The 22,221-nt window shown below is 40.2% G+C and overlaps 1 protein-coding gene across 3 annotated transcripts in view; it reads right to left on the reverse strand.

Moving 5' to 3' along the window:
- vegfab (vascular endothelial growth factor Ab) overlaps positions 1–2,216 on the reverse strand; it is a 38,729-nt gene extending 36,513 nt beyond the window's left edge. For 2 of the 3 annotated variants that reach the window (XM_062044752.1, XM_062044751.1), the window contains exons 1-2: positions 1,777–2,216; positions 358–400 (exon numbers count right to left, since the gene is read on the reverse strand). In XM_062044752.1, the coding sequence (XP_061900736.1) occupies positions 358–400; positions 1,777–1,830 (97 nt within the window). In that variant the 5' untranslated portion in view covers positions 1,831–2,216. Of the gene's footprint in view, positions 1–357; positions 401–846; positions 883–1,776 lie in introns of those variants that run through there. The other variant, XM_062044753.1, reaches the window with a different exon arrangement.
- Positions 2,217–22,221: the final 20,005 nt, after the last annotated feature.

Here is a 22,221-nt window from a genome sequence, read left to right on the forward strand (position 1 = left end):
AACAATAACTACACATTTCCTTTTTCTCATTTGTCCCAAATCAAAATTGGGCAATGGCGGTGGGATTGTTGTGCAAAAGAACACAAAACAAGAGGGTGAATTCCATTCTATAATAGTGAGTCTGGTGCATGACTATAACATTTCCCCAGCTTAACCTCAGACATGAAAAATGCCGCAGAGTCGTCCAAACGTCTCGGTTTATAGGGTCGTCCAGTGGAAACGTGACCACCAGGGGGCGAGCATGTCCCTACGTACAAGCCGCAAGGTGAAAGTTCAAAAAGAAAGAAGGCCTTTCTTTCCTTTTTGCAGGTACTCTTAACTTGCATGCATTCCCAGGCTACCCTGTGGGACACCTACCGTCATGCGGACCTCTCTCTGCTTCCCTCGGTACGTTGGCACTCTGACAAAAAACAGAAAAGGTGTTAAAAGGTGCCCAAAAAAAAAAAAAAAGTGGCTTTTCTCACGGTGTTGGTACAATCTCTTATCATATTGTACAGTGACATTAAAAGAAGGCATATGTTATATATTTTATAATTTACACACATGAACAAATGAGGGACAGAGTGACCTGAACTTTCCTTGGCAAACTTTTTTTAATTTTTTTTTTAACAACCTGAAAGCTAAATGTGCAACAGACAACATCATATTTAAGGACTTTTGGCTGTGTTCATTCTCATTAAAAGCCCTGTAAGAATGTCAACCAGCCACTTTGTACCCTTCACTGCTTCACTGACTGTGTGTGTGTGTGTGTGTTTTTGTGTGTGTGTGTGTGTGTCACTATACACACACACACACACACACACACACACACAAGATTACTGGCAAGTTTTGTTGAATTTGCAATACCTCGCTCATGTTGCGTGAGATGGTGCTCGGTCCCAATTGCGGACTGACTCCTTAATGAAAGAGAGTCATATCCCCCCCTGCTTTTTAGGGGGGAAAACAAGCTCCGCCCCTTCCGGGTGGCGTGAGAGAGGAGAGAGTGGGGGTCCAGTTGGGTGGTGGAACCCCCTCCCCAAACATCCACCAACCCACCCACACACTCACTCACTCAAAACACTCAGTTGGGTGTCAAGCTGGGGGAAAAAAAGTAAAAAATGAGTGATGACCTCTTGCAATTAGGTGGTGACCCCATCTTGCCACTGGTGGAAAAAAAAAGGGGACGTTTGGCTTAGTTGTTATAAATCAAATTAAATCATAATGCAATGGAATGTTTGCATTTTAAAATGTTCCACCTTTGCTCAAGTGGGATTAATGATTATATGCCTTTCACACTTCGCCCTTTGACACATGCAGCCAGTGAGTAGAAAGGCTTGTTAATACATAAAAAAAAGGTTGATGAATACAACAAGAATGTGAATATTGTAGAAAAATTTTGATTATAATTTTTTTTTGTGTATTTGGGGGGTGGGGGGGGGGGGGCGTTAAGTGGAGCATATATGAACTTGCTAATAATAATAAAATGCATAATTATATTAATTATGAAAACAACAATAATGTGAATATTCTATAAAAATTTAGATTATACATTTTTTTTGGTGTATTTTGGGGGGGGAATTTTTAAGTGGAGCAAATCACCACGCCACTTGCTAATAATAACAATAATAATAATAATAATATAAATAAAAATGCATAATTATATTAAAAGTGTGGGATTTGGGGTATTTGGATAATTGATAATAATTAAATCAATTCCTAAAAAAATAAATAAATAAATATGGATATCAATGACGTGACAAGGACACGAGCTTTTGCGTGGACCCACAGTGGACTCACCTTGACAGCCGACAGCGTCAGAAATAATAATGTCAAACTGTCAATAAAGTTCATGGTGTTGACAAATCCAAATCTGGGCGAGGTGTTAGAATCCGGTGTCGGGGGTCTTCACGGTCATCAAGTTATTATTATTATTTGTATTATTATTTACCAGCTTTTGGGAAAGGTTGGAAAAAAAGGGGCCTGGGGGTTCAATAGAGGCGAGTCCATGTTCGTTGGCGGCGTGCAAATCCTCTTTTTGCGCCAAACTTGGGCCCCCCTTTGCTTATCTGGCCCTTTAGGGTATCCACACGCAGAGAGGGTGAGAAAAAAGACGACAGCGGGAGGATCCGGGAGGTCTCACATGGTCCCGCGGTGGCGTCGCAGCAGCATTACGCACGCAGTAATCCCATGCTTGTTGCGCTAGCGTCAGTCCGGTGTGGAAAGTGGCGCACCGTCGTCACCCTCCTCCTCCTCCTCCTCCTCCTCCTCCGCCTCCTCCTCGTCGTGCTCCGTGCGTGCAATCTGAACCGAACCGGGTGACTGACGACGCTCGGCAGGGGGAAGCAAAAAAACGCCGAGTCCAAAAGCTTCACCGAGTCGGCGCTGACGTCTCCTTTGCGCGCACCCAAACGGGTCAGATGATCATCCAGCAAAAACCCGGACGCGTCCACCTCCGCTCCGGCTGCACTCCACTCACTTTTGTGGCGGGCCGGCCGTGATTGGTGGACGACGTGGGACTCGTGGTGGTGTTGGGGGCGTGTCTTGTTCAGAGTTTGGCAGAGACCAGTGATGATGGAAAGGTTTTTTTGGCGCGTATGCGTGAATGGAATGAGCCCTGACGATTCTTGTATTTTTGTATACAACAGGTGGCGCTGTGGTTAGAAAAAAAAGTGTGTTAATGCTTACAATGAAAAGTACCAATGATTGTCACACACACACTAGGTCAGTGTTTTTCAACCACTGTGCCACTTTGCTCCACAGTAAGTCTTTGCTGTCGTCCAGCATTCTGTTTTTGTTTACTTTGTAGCCAGTTCAGTTTTAGTTTCGTTCTGCATCGCCATCCCTAAGCTTCAATGCCTTTTCTTAGGGGCTCTCACCTTCTGTTTATTTTTGGTTTAAGCATTAGATACCTCGACTTGTCCAGGGTGTACCCCGCCTTCCGCCCGATTGTAGCTGAGATAGGCTCCAGCGCCCCCGCGACCCCGAAGGGAATAAGCGGTAGAAAATGGATGGATGGCATTAGATACCTTTTTACCTGCACACTGCCTCCCACGGCACATCAGACTGGCACGCACTAGTGTGATGTGAGATACAGTCTGGTGTGCCGTGGGAGATCATCTAATTTCACATATTTGCGTTAAAAATATTTTTTGCAGATCAGTAATTATAGTCAGCAAATTATGTGTTGTTGAGTGTCGGTGCTGTCTAGAGCCCGGCAGAGTAACCGTGTAATACTCTTCCATATCAGTAGGTGGCAGCCGGTAGCTAATTGCTTTGTAGATGTCGGAAACAGCGGGAGGCAGTGTGCAGGTAAAAATGTGTTTAATGCTTTTTAAACCAAAAATAAACAAAAGGTGAGTGCCCCTAAGAAAAGGCATTGAAGCTTAGGGAAGGCTATGCAGAACGAAACTAAAACTGAACTGGCTACAAAGTAAACGAAAACAAAATGCTGGACGACAGCAAAGACTTACTGTGGAGCAAAGACGGCGTCCACAAAGTACATTAAAACATGACATGACCAATCAACAATGTCCCCACAAAGAAGGATAAAAAAAACGGAAATATTCTTGATTACTAAAACAAAGTAGATGCGGGAAATATCGCTCAAAGGAAGACATGAAACTGCTACAGGAAAATACCAAAAAAAGAGAAAAAGCCACCAAAATAGGAGCGCAAGACAAGAACTAAAACACTGCAAACAGGAAAAGAGCAATCAACTCAAAATAAGTCACGGCGTGATGTGACTGGCCGTGATAGTACACCTACTTTGAGACAAGAGCTATAGTGATGCATGCTTGGTTATGGTTTAAAGTCATATCCAACAATTGCGACAACGACTTTTTCTTGTCAACTGAGTGTCGTTTTTTAAAGATTTCTACTGGTGGTGTGCCTCTGGATTTTTTCAACGCAAATAATGTGCCTTGGCTCAAAAAAAGTTGAAAAACACTGCACTAGGTGTGGTGAAATTAACCTCTGCATTTGACCCATCCCTTTGTTCACCTCCTGGGAGGTCCGGGGAGCAGTGAGCAGCAGTGGTGGCTGCGCTCGGGAATCAATTTGGTGATTTAACCCCCAATTCCAACCCGTGATCCTGAGTGCCAAGCAGGGAGGTAATGGGTCCCATTTTTATAGTCTTTGGTATAACTCGGCCGGGATTTGAACTCACGACCTACCGATCTCAGGGCGGACACTCTAACCACAAGACTCCATATACCTCTGCATTCAATATAAATTTCAACCTATTTAACTGTTGATGTTGATTGTACTGACATGCTGTCATATTAACCTTGGTAAAACAATAACTCTAATATTTCACCAAGAATTCCTTGCATATTGCTTCCGCGGTCCACCATCAACACTAAAGAGTGTGTGTGTGTGTGTGTGTGTGTGTGTGTGTGTGTGTGTGTGTATTTCCTCTATTTCTGCCCTTCTTGAGACATCAACAAAGAAAAGTACCTTCCATATGAGGACCAGTGAACAAGATAGGACATAAATCATGGTCCCAATACGGAATATTGGGACGTCTAATAGAGAATGTCTCATTTGCACCCATGGTGGTGAAGTCTATCAAAAAAATTAGGGTGGTCCCAAACAGGAGGGATTTTTAAAATTAACTGTGTGTCGGTTTTAAAAGTGCTCCTCCTCTGGTCAACGTATGAAATAACAAGAAATAACAAGTGTGTGTAAAAATTTCAAGTGCTCCCCCTCTGGCCAACATATGTAATAAAAAGTGTGTGTAAGAAATTGAAATGCGCCCCCTTTGGCCAAAATGTATTACAAATAAATAAATAAATAAATATGTATATAGAGACATACTGTAATAACTTGAAGTAAATAACGAAAATTAAAAACTGCTAACAAACAAAAAATTTAAAAAAATAAAAATTTACTAAAAGCAGTCTTTTTCTCACAATGTGTCTTATAAAATTGGGGACAATTTCTCATATTTTTTCTGTTTCTGTAATATTTTCTCGTAAAAGTATTACTTTTTTATGTAAAATTATTACTTTTTAATGCAAAATGGTGACATTTGTCATATAAAATTCTGACTCTTATCACAATATTGCCAATTTTTTTGTTGTTCTTGTAAAATAGTGACATTTCTGTCATAATTTTGCCAAGTAAAATTCTGATTATTATTATAATATTGCCAAAACGTTAGTTTTCTTAAAAAATTGTGACTTTTGTCGAGTAAAATGACGACTCTTTTCATAAAGTTGCCAACATTTTACGCTTTTCTTGTAAAATTGCGACTGTTATTGAGTAAAATTCCAACTTTTATCATAATATCGCACAAATGTTCAGTTTTTCTTGTAAAATGTTTTATTTGCGTTGAGTAAAATGACAACTTTTATTTTAATACATATATTTACGTTTTTTTTGTGAAATTGTGACCTTTTTCTTGGAAAATTCCAAGAAATCTTTCACAACAAGCTTTTTTATGTTTGCATTGTATGTATATATTATTAATGTAGTAAATACAAATCTATATATGTCTAAAAAGGGTGGTTCTTGAAGAGGTAGGATTTTTTTGGAGGTCTCAAGAAGGTAAGAAATACAAGAATGTGTGTGTGTGTGTGGGCGTGTGTGTGTGTGCGTGTGTGTGGACACGTAGTCCAGTCTATGGTTATTATGAGCAATATGCACCGGAATTTCATTGATCTGTTCCTGGGTCGAACTGCGGCCAATGTTAAACAAATAAAAAAAGACTGTACCTGTAAGGCAGGGGTGTCAAACGTACGGCCCTCGGGCCGGATCAGGCCCCCCAACAGGTTTTATCCGGCCCGCGGGTTGAGTTTGCTAAGTATAAAATCGAGCCAAAATGTTTGAATGAAAGAAACTGCTTTTCTAAATGTGTCCACTAGATGTCGCAATAGCAATTCTTTGTATCTTTGTAGATGATGCTACATATGTAACAAAAATAAACCACATGATGTTAGTGCACCAGTCGAGGAAAATGAGCAAACTACATAAATAACATCCTGTAATTTGGTTTTGATATTATTTTTTTATCTTGATAGATTGGAAATTAACACTAATGAGTTGATTGATGAACATTATCACATAATTTATTCAGAAAGTATAAATAACGACAAATAAAGATATAATACTATTAACCGCAACATGTAAGTGTAAAAAAAAACCCAACAACATTATGATTTGTACATTTTCAGAATATCTTTGTTCTATTTTTAAACAAAGAAAACAATCTGAAGTTGTATTTATTTTTAAGTTATCGTGCCGTGATTTTACCAGGCCGGCCCACTTCGGTGTAGATTTTTCTCCATGTGGCCCCCGATCTAAAATGAGTTTGACACCCTGTAAGGCAATACTTAATGCATTTAGACTGCTGCAAGTGTAATACAGTAACTATTCCAACCAGTGTTGTCATTAGTCTGAAAATGTAAAAACGATAATGTGGGCACCTGAGAGGCGAGCTTCTTCACATTCACACTAAAAACACAGCTGGTATACATACTCTTCTTGTTGTCTTTCCTCCCCCCAAGCGACTAAGGATAATTGAATTAAAGTTCCGTAGTGCAATGTAAACATATGTTTCTGGGGCGCAAGTGAACTAAGATTCAGATTAAAAAGGCAGTGGCTACGTATTCATCTTTTCCAGATATAGTCAAATTAACGGCACTTTCGCCGTATTGTAATGAACAACTAGGACAGACGTACATTTGGCACTTTTCCAATAATGATGAAAGCTGCGAAATCAGTTCCTAAAAAGGAAGTGATATTTTTTTAAATTTCACTGTACATGGAGAATAAAGTTATTTCTATCATGGCTTACAAAAAAAAGGCTAAGTTGTTTTCAATTGCACAACAATATTGATTGTTGATAATGGTGTAGCTCCAATAATCCTGAGATCAACGTGATTGATAATGTGGCACGGCCATGAATCCCCTGAATGCTATTGATGCAAGGTCATGTCTTTGTAGTTTAACAACCTTTTTTCACTTCACTATCACAGACTCCTAAGACAGGGACTCTCGTATGTTATGCATTTATATTGGCTATGTGGGCTCTTTGAAACCCAATGAGTATAAAAAAACAAAACAAGTTGAAAGGTGCCATCTGAACTCTTTTGGATGAGTTTTCAGCTGTCTTGAATCCAACATGTGATGTGGTATCTTCCTCCACCACTAATTGGCTGTGTAAGTGGAAACCAAGGTCTTTCGGAGAAAATGTTGTATTGTGGCTTACACAACCAAAAATGTGATGTTCACATATGTAGACGCCAGGTCCTAGGACGTTAAGTTGGAGAGAGACAACTTCCTGAAGTTGCTCAAGTGTAACTGCAGGTCATTGACCTTTCAAAATAATGTTTCATACAGAAACTGATCATTACCCCCCTGCAAGCACGACAAGCTAAAGCTTACGTTGTAATCCCCTTCTTGTTGGTAAATTTAGAATGAAATCCTGTACTGTATTTTGTAGAGAGTTGGTGCTCTGGCCATGGAGTAAAACACATTACGCCACCTACAGGACCGGAGTGGAACACTATGACATGGCACTTTTTACATCAAATGAGTCAGATTAGATAGTAATTCCAATTACATAATGTCATAGCAGCATTGCTAAAGCCATAAATGTAATAATGAGAGGCAGTTGCACATTGCCAAAGAGTGTGTGAGTGAGTTGGGGCACGTAGTCCAGCCTAAGTACACTCAGCATGTGTGCGTGAGCGACGCAACGTCGCCCCCGAGACTTCCTCTTTTTTTCCATCAAATGCGGCTTCTGAAGAAGCCACCTGTCTTCTTTTTCGTCCATTTATTTTTTTGTTTGCCTTAACAGCTGGATCATCCAAGCCGGCAAGGATGTGGGGGGAAAAAGAAAAGAGGAGGGACGGTCAGAGATGCAAAGTGATGACAGATGAAGGACTTCATTGAAATGTTAATGTGAGCGCGGAAGGGCTGACGTGCAGCTCAACACACTCATGATTTGAACACTTTCCCTTTAGTATCTCTATGTTATTTAACATTTATGCGTACTAGCCTTCAAGGTTGTTTTGGACCACTGACCTAAACATCATTATCGATTGAATCATTCCTGTAGCTTTCTGTTGTTAGAATTAGTTTGGAGTGCATAACTTGACTCATTTTGTCCTACCTGGGCCCGAACATAATTAAAAAAATTATAAAAATATATAATGAAATCTTGTATTTATTTGATAATATTTAATTATAATACAAATAAATAATAATTTTAGAACATGTATAAAGGCCTTAGTAGGCTTGCAGGCAACTACATATAGAAGTGACGCCCTCTGCTGGCCTAATAGGTCACTGCAGTTTAAGCATCCATAGGCCTGTGAAGCACTGTCAGTCTGAGGAGTGCGTGATGACAACACTGCTGCTGTGTGTGTCCAACATGGTGAGGAATACAAACAGAACCTTCAGAGAGGAATTCCCTGACTCCAAAATAGTCCATGTAATTGAAGAATAACATTTAGGTTCATGAAACTGAATTTTCAATCGACTCAGTGTGTACACTTGCCTGGTTCTGCTATCTGCTCAAGGAGACAATAAATGTAGTGTGTATGTTTGTGCTGAACCATACACAATCATACACACTTTGACGAGGCACTCTTTTCCAGCAGGGGCAATAAACAAACGTCCACGCAATCAATGTGCACACATCACATGTCACTCTTGTTGTAGTTTTTAGCGTGAGCCTACTGACAGATATGTCAGAACTACACACAATTTTGTATTAGAAATGGCAACAGCGAAGGATGCATGCGCATGTACGAGCCAGTCTGCCCCACATCATGAGAAAAAGAAGGAGCTGATTGACTGTAGTGCGACGTTGTACAGTTTTTTGGGTAAATCTTTACCATATATGGAGATTTCCACTGACTTTAGCAATGGGAAAAATTTCACGAATGGGGCAAATTCCAAATGGTTCGTTTGGAAGAAATTTAAAGTAAGGCAATATTGTTTTACAAATATCTGCTCTATGGCTTGATTTCAAATCTTAGGGACTGAAGCAGATCCCAAATACACAAAAACAGGTACCAAAAAATAAGCCAAGTTGTTTTTACCTAATAAGTCCCCTTTAAGAGTCTTTGGGATGGTAACAATGAAATGGACAACCTAAACAGCTTTTGCGCTACATTGTTATGTAATCAGCCTGCAGAACGCAACCCTTGTTAAAGAGTTCATGAGGTTTACTGGTTCCATCAAATTTTACTACCGTATAATGTTTATGTCATGATGCTAGGTGACAACATATTGGCAGCAATGGGAAAGTAGCAATGAAAGCCATATTCAGTACAGCCTTTCTTTCCATGCAACCTTAGGAGAATGCAATCTTGTTGAAGGGTTGATGGGATTCCCTTAATTGTCCCACCTTTTCCTACTGTTGCAATTATGTCACAGTGAGCAACCTATTTTGGATAATAGCAATACTAGGGACATTTGAAAGAGCCTTAGCTTGGCGTCATGATGTAATCCATCCACCCATCAATCAATCCTCTTCTGGTCGGGTTGGGCTTAACAAGCCGGCTACTTTGTCCAGCTTCTTTCAGGGACCCCAAGGCCTTCCCAAGCCATCTGTGTTTCTCTGATGTGTCTTGGGTCTTCCTTGTGGCCCTCTACCGGTCGGACATGCCCTGAAAACCCCCACAGGGCGGCGTCTGGGGGGAAGCATCCTGACCAGATGTTCAAGCCACCTCATTTGGCTCCTCTCAATGTGGAGGAGCAATGACTTTACTCTGAGTTTCTCATGAATGACATAATTTCTCACCCTCTGGAGGAGAACCTCGCCACTCTACGTAGACTGACCGGTAAATTGAGAGCTTTGGTTTCCGGTTTAGCTCAGTCCTCACCACAACGGACCGTTACAGAGTCCGCATCATTGTCTACACTGTACCGATCCACCTGTTGATCTTATGATCCACTCTTTCCTCACTCGTGAACAAGACCCCGAAGTACTTGAAGTCTTCCACATGAGGCAAGATCTCATACCTCAACACAAAGATGGCACTCCAATCTTTTCCGAGAACCATGGGCTCGGACTTGGAGGTGCTTATTCTCAAACCAGTCGCTTTACATTCATTTAATTTTTTTTTCATTTATTTATTTATTTCAGGCAATGACATAAAAAAGTACAAAGTTGACAACACATAATAATATAAATTAATATAGTGCAAAAGGTAATGTATAGTATGTAATGTATGATTGTCCAGTTTTGCCTGAAAGGGAGTGGGAAGAAGATAATTTATTTAATCCCACCTCCAGTTCTCCATTCAGTGATTATTCACATGAGTTTCACTCTTACTTTGTTCAAGGATTATAATACAGATGTTGTATCATAGTGGCATTACCACAGGTAACAATAATTATTACGCTGTAACAATCATTTGTATCAACAATGTAGGAATAATGAATATACCAACAATGATAATAGACAACATAGCAATAATAGTAATAGACAACATAGCAATAATGGTAAGGAAGCATTGAGCACATGTTAACACTTTCAGACAGAGTACAAAAGCAGGTCAAATTAAAGACCCTCATCTCTATATTTGAACCAGACCCCATGTTTGTATAATAGTTTAAATCGATTAATAGTTTGGCATTGCTTGTGTTGTAAGTCCAGTTTGTTCCATAGTTTTACTCCGCATACAGACACACAAGTGGTTTGAGCTCTCGGCAATAAGAAATATCCAAAGCCTCTCAAGTTATGAGCCTGCACTCGTCTTATAAAAACACATTGTAAATTAGGCGGCAATAAAGTGTTAAATGCTTTATATAAGATTATTAATGTATTATATTTAACAAGGTCATCAAATTTGAGCAACTTTGATTGCATAAACAGATTATGAGTATGTTCTAAATAACCAACGTTGTGAATGATCTGCACTGCTCTTTTCTGTAATATGATCAGAGGATGAATTGTGTTGTGGTAAGTATTACCCATACTTCAACATAGTATGTAAGGTATGGCAGTACCAAGGTGCAGTATAGCGTACGGAGTGCATTTTCATTGAGGTATAGTTTTGCTTTGTTTATAATTAAGAGGCTTTTAGAGATTTTTTTTAAATTCAGCTGCAAACTCGTGCAACGAGAGCTGAAGATCACGGCTCAATGAAGCCAGCAAGACCACATCATCTGCAAAAAGCAGCGACCCAAGCTGTGACACCACTCATACAGGCAGCGGACTGCCACGTTAGAGGTATAATCGGAACAGGTGATTTGGTTGACCTTCAAATGCAACTAACAAAGGATTCATCCATCTATCCATCCATTTTCTACCGCTTATTCCCTTCGGGGTCACGGGGGGCGCTGGAGCCTATCTCAGCTACAATCGGGCGGAAGGCGGGGTACACCCTTTCAATCATTGTTAAATTCGACTGTCGAACCTTTGTGAAATATCATGGTTGTCCCACATGTACCTACACTTACATTACTGTTATGACTATGTGTTAGAAGCTTCGCTCGACATTATGATGCAACTGGATTACAGATGGAAATTAGCTGTAAACTAAATCTGGTGCACCTATCAATTCCTTGTAAATAATGTATTGTGCACACTCTCCATAAATCAATAAAAACAACTGTCCTTCAAATGCAACCAGAGGGACACACCAATTGTGAAATTGGACAGTATAGCCTTTAATAATAATAATAATTATGATAATAACGAATGAAATGTATTTAGCGCTTTACTAGAGTTTTATATTACCTGTAATGTTGGACATATTTAACATTAAAATGAGCGTTATTTACATTTGCCAAATATTTTTTTGTTCTTCAACTGAACAGTGACACACACGGATATGGGAGGTTGCAAAATTAGTAGTAGCAAATCTTAAAAAACTAAACAAAAAAATGCTTCTTTTGTAGACATCTGTTGCCGGAAGCTTTGAAGGATTATCAGAATCATCAGAATCAGAATCGTTTTATTGCCATTGTTTGAGAACGGGTTCACAAACTAGGAATTTTTCTTGGTGCAATCGTGCAACATAAAACACATATAACACAGATTTGGTAATAACAAAATCTGTGTTATATGTGTTTTATGTTGCACGATTATACTGTCCATACATCCATAAATTAGCCCCTCCGTCTTATAGGCCGCAGGTTTCAAAGTGTAGGAAAAAAGTAGCGGCTAATAGTCCGGAATTTACTACAGTAATATTCTTTCAGATGCTGCCTTCAAAAGTCACCACATTAGGTCACACAAAGTCAGATATTTTGGGGAACCGCCACGGCAAAATTAAAGCCGCCACGCCTTAAGAATAACTTGTTTTATGATATTAAATACATTTAAAGGAATATAAGGTATCGTAGCCTCCAAAAGAAGGCACTCAAAGTCTGACTCTATTTTTAACTTTTATTGCCATTCTTATGCTAACAATCAGCCCAATTCTAACACGTTTTTCCCTCTGTGCATACACGTCCTCCTCCGGACAGTGTGTCCGCAATCATGGGAACCATGAGCAAATCAAAACCACACAATCATAAAACAAACTACAAAATGTGTATATGTTAGGTGTCATGTCTGTGTTAATCATGTTTTTGTTTTGCTTGGTTTTTGGACTCTTTTTTTAGTTCCTGGTTTCACTTCCTTGTTTTGTTTGGTTTCCATGGTCATCCATTAGTTTTCACCTGTCATGTCACGCACCTGTTTCACGTTTTGAGTCACGCACCTGTTGTTAATCATGTCTGTGTTATTTAAGTCCATTGTGTTTCTGTTGTTCGTCGTGGCGACATCACATTCACACTCCTGCCACTCTGTTCACGCTCATGATCCATGCTGCTCTTTTTCATGCTTTTTCCTCATGCCAAGTAAGTTTTGTTTAATAGTTTTTGTGACCTTGTGCAAGTCTTTTGTTTTGTATAGCCAAGTTTTCTACCTCCACTGTGAGCGCTTTTTGTTTATTCCTTTTTTATTGTTAAAATAAACATGTATTTAAATTCACGCCTCGCACGCGCCAATTTTCCGTTGCCTTCTGGGAGAACCGACCACGCCAGGGACCAAGTCCTGACATTAGGGAGGACAGTGGTGGCTTTTAAGGACAGAAAATCCAACTTGAGCAACAGCGCTGAGCAAGTGTGACGTCATGCTCGCTGTTCATCGCTTAAATCGAGCGACAGAAGTAAAGAATCTCATAATATAAAACATATATGTTAATACTTATCAATAATTGTTTTTAAATGTATGTATACATTTTATTAACTTTTTTAAAGAAAATCATATCATAGCGGGCAGGACGGTGGAACAGTCATTCACATCGACGTCCCACTGGGGTGAGTTTTTCCTTGCCCGTATGTGGGCTCTGTACCGAGGATGTCGTTGTGGCTTGTGCAGCCCTTTGAGACACTTGTGATTTAGGGCTATATAAATAAACATTGATTGATTGAATGTGCCTCACAATACGAAGGTCCTGAGTTCAATCCCGGGCTCGGGATATTTCTGTGTGGAGTTTGCATGTTTTCCCCATGGCTGCGTGGGTTCCCTCCGGGTACTCCGGCTTCCTCCCACCTTCAAAGACATGCACCTGGGGATAGGTTGATTGGCAACGCTAAAATTGGCCCTAGTGTGTGAATGTGAGTGTGAATGTTGTCTGTCTATCTGTGTTGGCCCTGCGATGAGGTGGCGGCTTGTGCAGGGTGTACCCCGCCTCCCGCCCGAATGCAGCTGAGAAAGACTCCAGCAGCCCCCGCGACCCCGAAAGGGACAAGTGGTAGAAAATGGATGGATATCATCATAGCCAATTATGCAAATTAACCAAATGATGGTAACCACGCCCCCACCACACCCCTTGTCATGCTCCCACCGCCATAGGTATCTTGGCAATCTCTGGGAAAACCTGATTTTTGTACTAATAGTTACTGTCATCTTTGAAACAATAGAGAATTATGCAATATTCAATCAATCAATCAAAGTTTATTTATATAGCCCTAAATCACAAGTGTCTCAAAGGGCTGTACAAGCCACAACGACATCCTCGGTACAGAGCCCACATACGGGCAAGGAAAACTCACCCCAGTGGGACGTCAATGTGAATGACTATGAGAAACCTTGGAGAGGACCGCATATGTGGGTAACCCCCCCCCCCCCCCCCCCCTCTAGGGGAGACCGAAAGCAATGGATGTCGAGTGGGTCTGACATAATATTGTGAAAGTCCAACACATCAGCGAAAGTCCAGTCCATGGTGGGGCCAGCAGGAACCATCCCGAGCGGAGACGGGTCAGCAGCGTAGAGATGTCCCCATCCGATGAACAGGCTAGCGGTCCACCCCGGAGCAGAGTAGAAAAGAAAAGAAAAGAAACGGCAGATCAACTGGTCTAAAAAGGGAGTCTATTTAAAGGCTAGAGTATACAAATGAGTTTTAAGATGAGACTTAAATGCTTCTACTGAGGTAGCATCTCTAACTTTTACCGGGAGGGCATTCCATAGTATTGGAGCCCGAATAGAAAACGCTCTATAGCCCGCAGACTTTTTTTTGGCTCTGGGAATCACTAATAAGCCGGAGTTCTTTGAACGCAGATTTCTTGCCAGGACATATGGTACAATACAATCGGCAAGATAGGCAGGAGCTTGACCGTGTAGTATTTTATACGTAAGTAGTAAAACCTTAAAGTCGCATCTTAGGTGCACAGGAAGCCAGTGCAAGTGAGCCAGTATAGGCGTAATATGATCAAACTTTCTTGTTTTTGTCAAAAGTCTAGCAGCCGCATTTTGTACCATCTGTAATCTTTTAACGCTAGACATAGGGAGACCCGAAAATAAAACGTTACAGTAATCGAGACGAGATGTAACGAACGCATGGATAATGATCTCAGCATCGTTTGTGGACAAAATGGAACGAATTTTAGCGATATTACGGAGATGAAAGAAGGCCGTTTTAGTAACACTCTTAATGTGTGACTCAAACGAAAGAGTTTGGTCGAAGATAATACCTAGATTCTTTACCGAGTCGCCTTGTTTAATTGTTTGGTTGTCAAATGTTAAGGTGGTATTATTAAATAGATGTCGGTGTTGAGCAGGACCGATAATCAGCATTTCCGTTTTCTTAGCGTTGAGTTGCAAAAAGTTAGCGGACATCCATTGTTTAATTTCATTAAGACACGCCTCCAGCTGACTACAATCCGGCGTGTTGGTCAGCTTTAGGGGCATGTAGAGTTGGGTGTCATCAGCATAACAGTGAAAGCTAACACCGTATTTGCGTATGATGTCACCTAGCGGCAGCATGTAAATACTAAAGAGTGCAGGGCCAAGAACCGAACCCTGGGGAACTCCGCACGTTACCTTAACATAGTCCGAGGTCACATTGTTATGGGAGACACACTGCATCCTGTCAGTAAGATAAGAGTTAAACCAAGACAAGGCTAAGTCTGACATCCCAATACGCGTTTTGATACGCTCTAATAAAATATTATGATCAACAGTATCGAAAGCGGGGCTAAGATCAAGAAGCAGCAACATAGATGACGCATCAGAATCCATCGTTAGCAATAGATCATTAGTCATTTTTGCGAGGGCTGTCTCCGTAGAGTGATTTGCCCTGAAACTGGATTGAAAAGGTTTACAGAGATTGTTAAACGCTAAGTGTTCATTTAGCTGCTGTGCGACAATTTTTTCGAGGATTTTCGAGATAAACGGAAGGTGGGACACCGGCCGGTAGTTCACCATGAGGTCAGGATCGAGGTTAGGTCTTTTGAGTAGAGGATGAATAACCGCCTTTTTGAATGCTAGGGGAACAGTACCAGAGGAAAGTGATAAGTTTATAATATTTAACACCGATGGACCTAATAAAACAAAAAGCTCCTTGATAAGTTTCCCAGGAATTGGGTCAAGTAAACATGTTGTTTGTTTTGTCCCATTTACACATTTTAACAATTCCTCCAATGCTATTTCATCAAAGAGGGAGAAACTATTTTGGAGGGCAGTGTCCGTCGTATATACAGTCGTATCTGTGTTAATAAAACCCAGTTGTAGCTGAGATGCATTGTCTTTAATCTATTTTCTAATGACTTCAATTTTCTTATTAAAGAAATTCATAAAGTCATCTGCTGAGTGGGTGGAGCTATTGGGAGGAGTCCCATGTTGGGTTAGCGATGCTACTGTACTAAACAAAAATTTAGGATCATTTTTGTTGAGGTGGATGAGATTTGAGTAATATTTAGCTTTAGCTGAGGTAAGCATGCGTTTATAAGTTATTAAACTATCACTCCATGCTTGATGGAAAACCTTAAGTTTAGTCGCACGCCATTTGCGTTCCAGCTTTCTACATGATAATTTCTGGGCTTTAGTTTCTTCTGCAAACCATGGGGTACGCCTTTTAGGGGCCCTTTTTAGCTTTAGCGGTGCTACACTATCAATGGTGTCGCGCAGGGCGTCATTAAAGCTGTTAGTGAGGTTATCAATAGAGCCCACATAATTTGGGAATGGTGCCATTACCGAAGGCAGTAGGTCAGTAAGAGTCGTCGTTATGGCAGCATTAATGTTGCGGCTGCTATAGTAGTTATTATTATTATTATTAGTTTGTTGACAATAAGTCAGAACTTCGAATTTTATAAGGTAATGATCGGACATTACTTTAGTGTACGGGAGTATCGTAACTTTGGAGGTGGTGACACCCCTGACAAGCACTAGATCTATCGTATTACCGTTGCGATGCGTGGGTTCATTTATTATTTGTGTAAGACCACAGCTATCAATTATAATCTGGAGCGCCACGCATGGAGGGTCTGCTGGGGTATTCATATGGATGTTAAAGTCTCTTATTATGATTATATTGTCGGCGTGCGTCACTAGATCAGCAACGAACTCTGAAAATTCATTGATAAAGTCCGAATAGGGCCCTATGTGTGGGATGACACTAAACATTGCCTCAGAGGCGTAAACAAACGGCCCAAAAAAGCTACTGGTAAGCCTTTATCACCTTGTGCCAAATTTTTACATTCTTGCTATTTTTCACTCTCATTCCTGGCGCCACGTCTACACCCTGTCTCTGCTCTTGCTGCCGTCGTTTGTGAAGCTGAAAGCTACCGCTGAAGTTGGAGTCAATGGAGGGAGTTATTCCCCAGTTGACTCATTTTGGCATTGTTTGTCCGGATGGTTTGGCCTGCAGGGACGTCGTGATGAATGTGTTGCTGAACCATTCAGGAGTGAAGTCTTCTGCTCGTTGGACGAGTTGTGCATGTTAAATGATCTGTTAAGTCCGTTTACCGTCTCCCACAAAAAAGTCGACCCTTGTTTGTAGTCTTTGGAACGAAAAGCTTTCAGTTTTGTTTTTTGCGACTATCAGCCAAACGCCACTCCATTTCTCAAAGAGAATCGGGCAGCCTTTTCCGATTCAAATATGCACGGATGAGTTTGCTCACGACGTCTGAAAGTTTTGGAATAAATCATCAGCTTATCAGCACAGCGACCTTTAACCTGGCCCAGCTGTGAGGAGTGTGCCACGCGGAGGCAGCGCTGTGTCCCCTGCCCCAACCCCCCGCGGTCTCCCTCCCGGTCCTGCTTTTCTAATAGGAAGAGGAGATGAGTTGGGGGCTTTTACATAAAACAAGAGATAAAGTTCAAGTGCGTTAACGAGCAGAGTGGGAACATTTTATTTGTTATTTTTCCCTAAGATCTTTATCTTTCTCTCGCCTCCTCGTCACTCTTATTCCCTGTTCTTGGTCATTTTCATTAAGTGAGCTGTGTACTCCCAGTTGAGCAGTTTCAAAGAGGTCATCAACTGATTCAGTCAGCAAAGGGAGGGAAAGTAAATTGAAAAGCAGTTAAAGGGCAGTTAACGCTCATGACCCAAGTAAGCACTATTTTAACCCTTAGCGCCAAGGAGTTTGGGTGGGTATGATACTTATGCTTACTAGGGCTGGGCGATATATCGATATATTTTTAAACAAGGTACGAATTAAGAAAATATCTTAATATCGATATAATTTATTTCACGTCAAAATGACCAAACACCGCTTATTTGTTGTGTTCCTTGTTCTCCCCCAAACCCCACCCTCTCATGGGCTACTAAACCCCTCCCTCCCCTTCCTCCTTCCAAGACGTGCTTGCACGTATAAGAACATCCAACATCCGTTGGTTGTCTACTATGATGAGTCACGATTGGTTGAGATTAGAGATGTCCGATAATATCAGACTGCCGATATTATCGGCCGATAAATGCTTTAAAATGTAATATCGGACATTGTCGGTATCGGTTTCAAAATTATCGGTATCGGTTTCAAAAAGTAAAATTTATGACTTTTTAAAACGCCGCTGTATACACGGACGTATGGAGAAGTACAGAGCGCCAATAAACCTTAAAGGCACTTCCTTCGCGTGCCAGCCCAATCACATAATATCTACGGCTTTTCACACACACAAGTGAATGCAACGCATACTTGATCAACAGCCATACAGGTCACACTGAGGGTGGCCGTATAAACAACTTTAACACTGCTACAAAAATGCGCCACACTGTGAACCCACACCAAACAAGAATGACAAACACATTTCGAGAGAACATCCGCACCGTAACACAACATAAACACAACAGAACAAATACCCAGAACCCCTTGCAGCACTAACTCTTCCAGGACACTACAATATACACCCCCACTACTCCCTACCCACCCACCTCAACCCCGCCCACCTCAACCTCCTCATGGGAGAGCATGTCCCAAATTCCAAGCTGCTGTTTTGAGGTATGTTAAAAAAAAAAAGAAGCACTTTGTGACTTCAATAATAAATATGGCAGTACCATGTTGGCATTTTTTTCCATAACTTAAGTTTATTTATTTTGGAAAACCTTGTTACATTGTTTAATGCATCCAGCGGGGCATCACAACAAAATTAGGCATAATAATGTGTTAATTCCACGACTGTATATATCGGTATCGGTTGATATCGGAATCGGTAATTAAGAGTTGGACAATATCGGAATATCGGATATTGGCAAAAAAGACATTATCGGACATCTCTAGTTGAGATTAAGGCAAAACATTAAGGACAGGCCAATCAGAGGCAAGATAGGGCGGGTCATGGAACCAGGAAGGGAAATCACAACAAACATCCCAAATGACGAGGAGAGAGTCATAGAATAGAAGAGGAAATACTCAAGCGGGTGATTTATATATTTAAAAAAACTAGTGAAAGATGGCAGAGGGATTCTCTTCTTTAGATTTTTCTTTTAGCGATGTAGACGACATCCAGGAAACCCACAATGCGTCTACTTGGCCGCATTTGGACAAATGCATGCGTCTGGATAAAACATTCATTTGAGTTGTTTACCATGTAAGCCCAAATCAAAACTGTTCTCCAGTTGCCAAGCCGCACGAGAAATGCTGCCAAAAATGTATGCCAACGTGAGGAAGATCATAGCCGCACAATTAAGTCACGTCACTAACTTGGCGCTGACCAGAACCGTATGTGTGTGACAGTCCAATACATCGTCGACTGGAAATTAAAAAGTGCCTGCCTGCAAATGTATTTTTTATCTGAGTTTGATACATTTTGTATTATTTGCACAGCTATGTTATTTGTTTTACGTAGAAATAATATTTTTCCATTTTCTTTATGTTTTGTATTTTTGTGCTACTTAAACAGTTTCTTTTCTGTGCTGTTAATACCCATCTTGACTAACTGGGTTAATAAAAGTGCCACTGACTGTTTACAGTACAGTTGTCATTCACTTCAATTTCAAAAATGAATATCTTTATATGTATACTTTCACCAGAAAATATATCGAGATATATATTTTCGTCCACATCGCCCAGCTCTAATGCTAGCCATATATAAGTCATGCAGTTTGTATTCTAACCGCTATTTTGATAGTTCATTAGTCGACGAAACAGATTATATAGGGCTGTGAATTTGTCCGTGACAATTTTTATTGTCGATTTTTGACAACAATTTCGACAAACCGTTGCACCACTAATATGTTCATGCAGTTTATGATAAAAGGTAGACATTACCTTGGTCAACGCTAGTTAAGCCTTTGGCGCTATGGAAACAGTAGCCTATGTCATGTTGTATACAATGCTAATGCTGATCACATAAGGACAAAGCTAGTCTTTAGCATAGTTAGAGGTAATGTAACAGTGCTAATCCTGGACAGTCCAGCCCTGATCTTAAAACCAGGGTAAAAAACTTGGCCATCAACCCATTGTTCAGCGGGAAATGAGGTTTACACAACCATCAGATACACTACAGACTTAGACTTACACTTACACTTAGACAAACTTTACTGATCCACAAGGGAAATTGTTCCACACAGTAGCTCAGTTACAAAGGATGGAAAGGATAATGCACACAAGGGCACAAAAAGAGGGCAAAAACAAAATGTACAAAGTAGACTAAAAATGTACCATAGTAGCAACATAAAATATATGATATATGTAATATTTACATATGATTTATATATATATACACTACCGTTCAAAAGTTTGGGGTCACATTGAAATGTCCTTATTTTTGAAGGAAAAGCACTGTACTTTTCAATGAAGATAACTTTAAACTAGTCTTAACTTTAAAGAAATACACTCTATACATTGCTAATGTGGTAAATGACTACTATAGCTGCAAATGTCTGGTTTTTGGTGCAATATCTACATAGGTGTATAGAGGCCCATTTCCAGCAACTATCACTCCAGTGTTCTAATGGTACAATGTGTTTGCTCATTGGCTCAGAAGGCTAATTGATGATTAGAAAACCCTTGTGCAATCATGTTCACACATCTGAAAACAGTTTAGCTTGTTACAGAAGCTACAAAACTGACCTTCCTTTGAGCAGATTGAGTTTCTGGAGCATCACATTTGTGGGGTCAATTAAACGCTCAAAATGGCCAGAAAAAGAGAACTGTCATCTGAAATTCGACAGTCTATTCTTGTTCTTAGAAATGAAGGCTATTCCACAAAATTGTTTGGGTGACCCCAAACTTTTGAACGGTAGTATATATATATATATATATATATATATATATATATATATATATATATATATATATATATATATATATATATATATATATATATATATATATATATATATATTATACTGATATATACAGAGGTTTAGCCTTTAGCTCAAGTGCTACTGCTGACCATAGACAAAACCAAATCTTACCATAGAGCTATTTTACTTTTCAGCGCTAAAGAGAATAGGGCTCGGGTCGAACTGGATATGGTGCGAAGGGTAACAATCTAGAATTTAGCTTAGTTAGAGGTAGTTCAGGCCTGGGTTAGGTTGGATACACTGCTAATACCAAATTAAGCCAGATCCATTTCATTCTAGAACATGCACGATTAGAGCCTGTAAAGTTGGTCTAACCCGCGGGTCTCGAGCCGCATGCGGCTCTTTAGCACCGCCCTAGTGGCTCCCTGGACCTTTTTCAAAAATAGAAAAAAATGGGGAAACATATATTTGTTGTTTTAATAATGTATCTGTAGGAGGACAAACATAACACAAACCTTCCTAATTGTTAGAAAGCCCAGTGTTTAATATGTTTCTGTTTATGCTTCACTGATGATAGTATTTGGCCATCGCTGTTTTGTCCGACTAATTTTAGTGGTCCTTGAACTCACCGTAGTTGGTTTACGTGTACAACTTTCTCCGTTGCTGCCACAGAAAGACGTGTTTTATGCCACTCCTTCTTTGTCTCATTTTGTCCACCAAACATTTTATGCTGTGCGTGAATGCACTAAGGTGAGCTTTGTTGATGTTATTGACTTGCGTGGAGTGTTTTTGTATTTTTGGTCCAATATGGCTCTTTCAACATGTTGGGTTGCCGACCCCTGGTCTAACCAAATTGAAAATGCATATTTGTAAATACTTTACTGTGTTTTCTAAAAAAAAAAAAAATGTAATGTGTCCTGCACTAAAAGCTATTACAACATGGTTTAGGAGCAAATCAGGCTGGTGTTGGACATTCAGACTACCAATGATTATCTTTGGAGTTTGTATTAATTAATCAATCAATGCTAACATGCTATTTAGGCTAGCTGTGTGTACATATTTCATTATTATGCCTCGTTTGTAGGTATATTTGAGTTAATTTAATTTCCTTTACTTATGTCCTCTGTGTATTTAATTTATATTTGCATGTTTCATGACACATTATCTGTATGTAATATTGCTGCATTTCTGATTGTGTGTCATGTCTTAGAAATGAAGGCATGTTGGATTTTCACAATATTATGTCAGACCCACTCGACATCCATTGCTTTCGGTCTCCCCTAGAGGGGGGTTACCCACATATGCGGTCCTCTCCAAGGTTTCT

Source organism: Entelurus aequoreus, linkage group LG04, assembly GCF_033978785.1.
Source record: "Entelurus aequoreus isolate RoL-2023_Sb linkage group LG04, RoL_Eaeq_v1.1, whole genome shotgun sequence".
NCBI classification, from domain to species: domain Eukaryota; kingdom Metazoa; phylum Chordata; class Actinopteri; order Syngnathiformes; family Syngnathidae; genus Entelurus; species Entelurus aequoreus.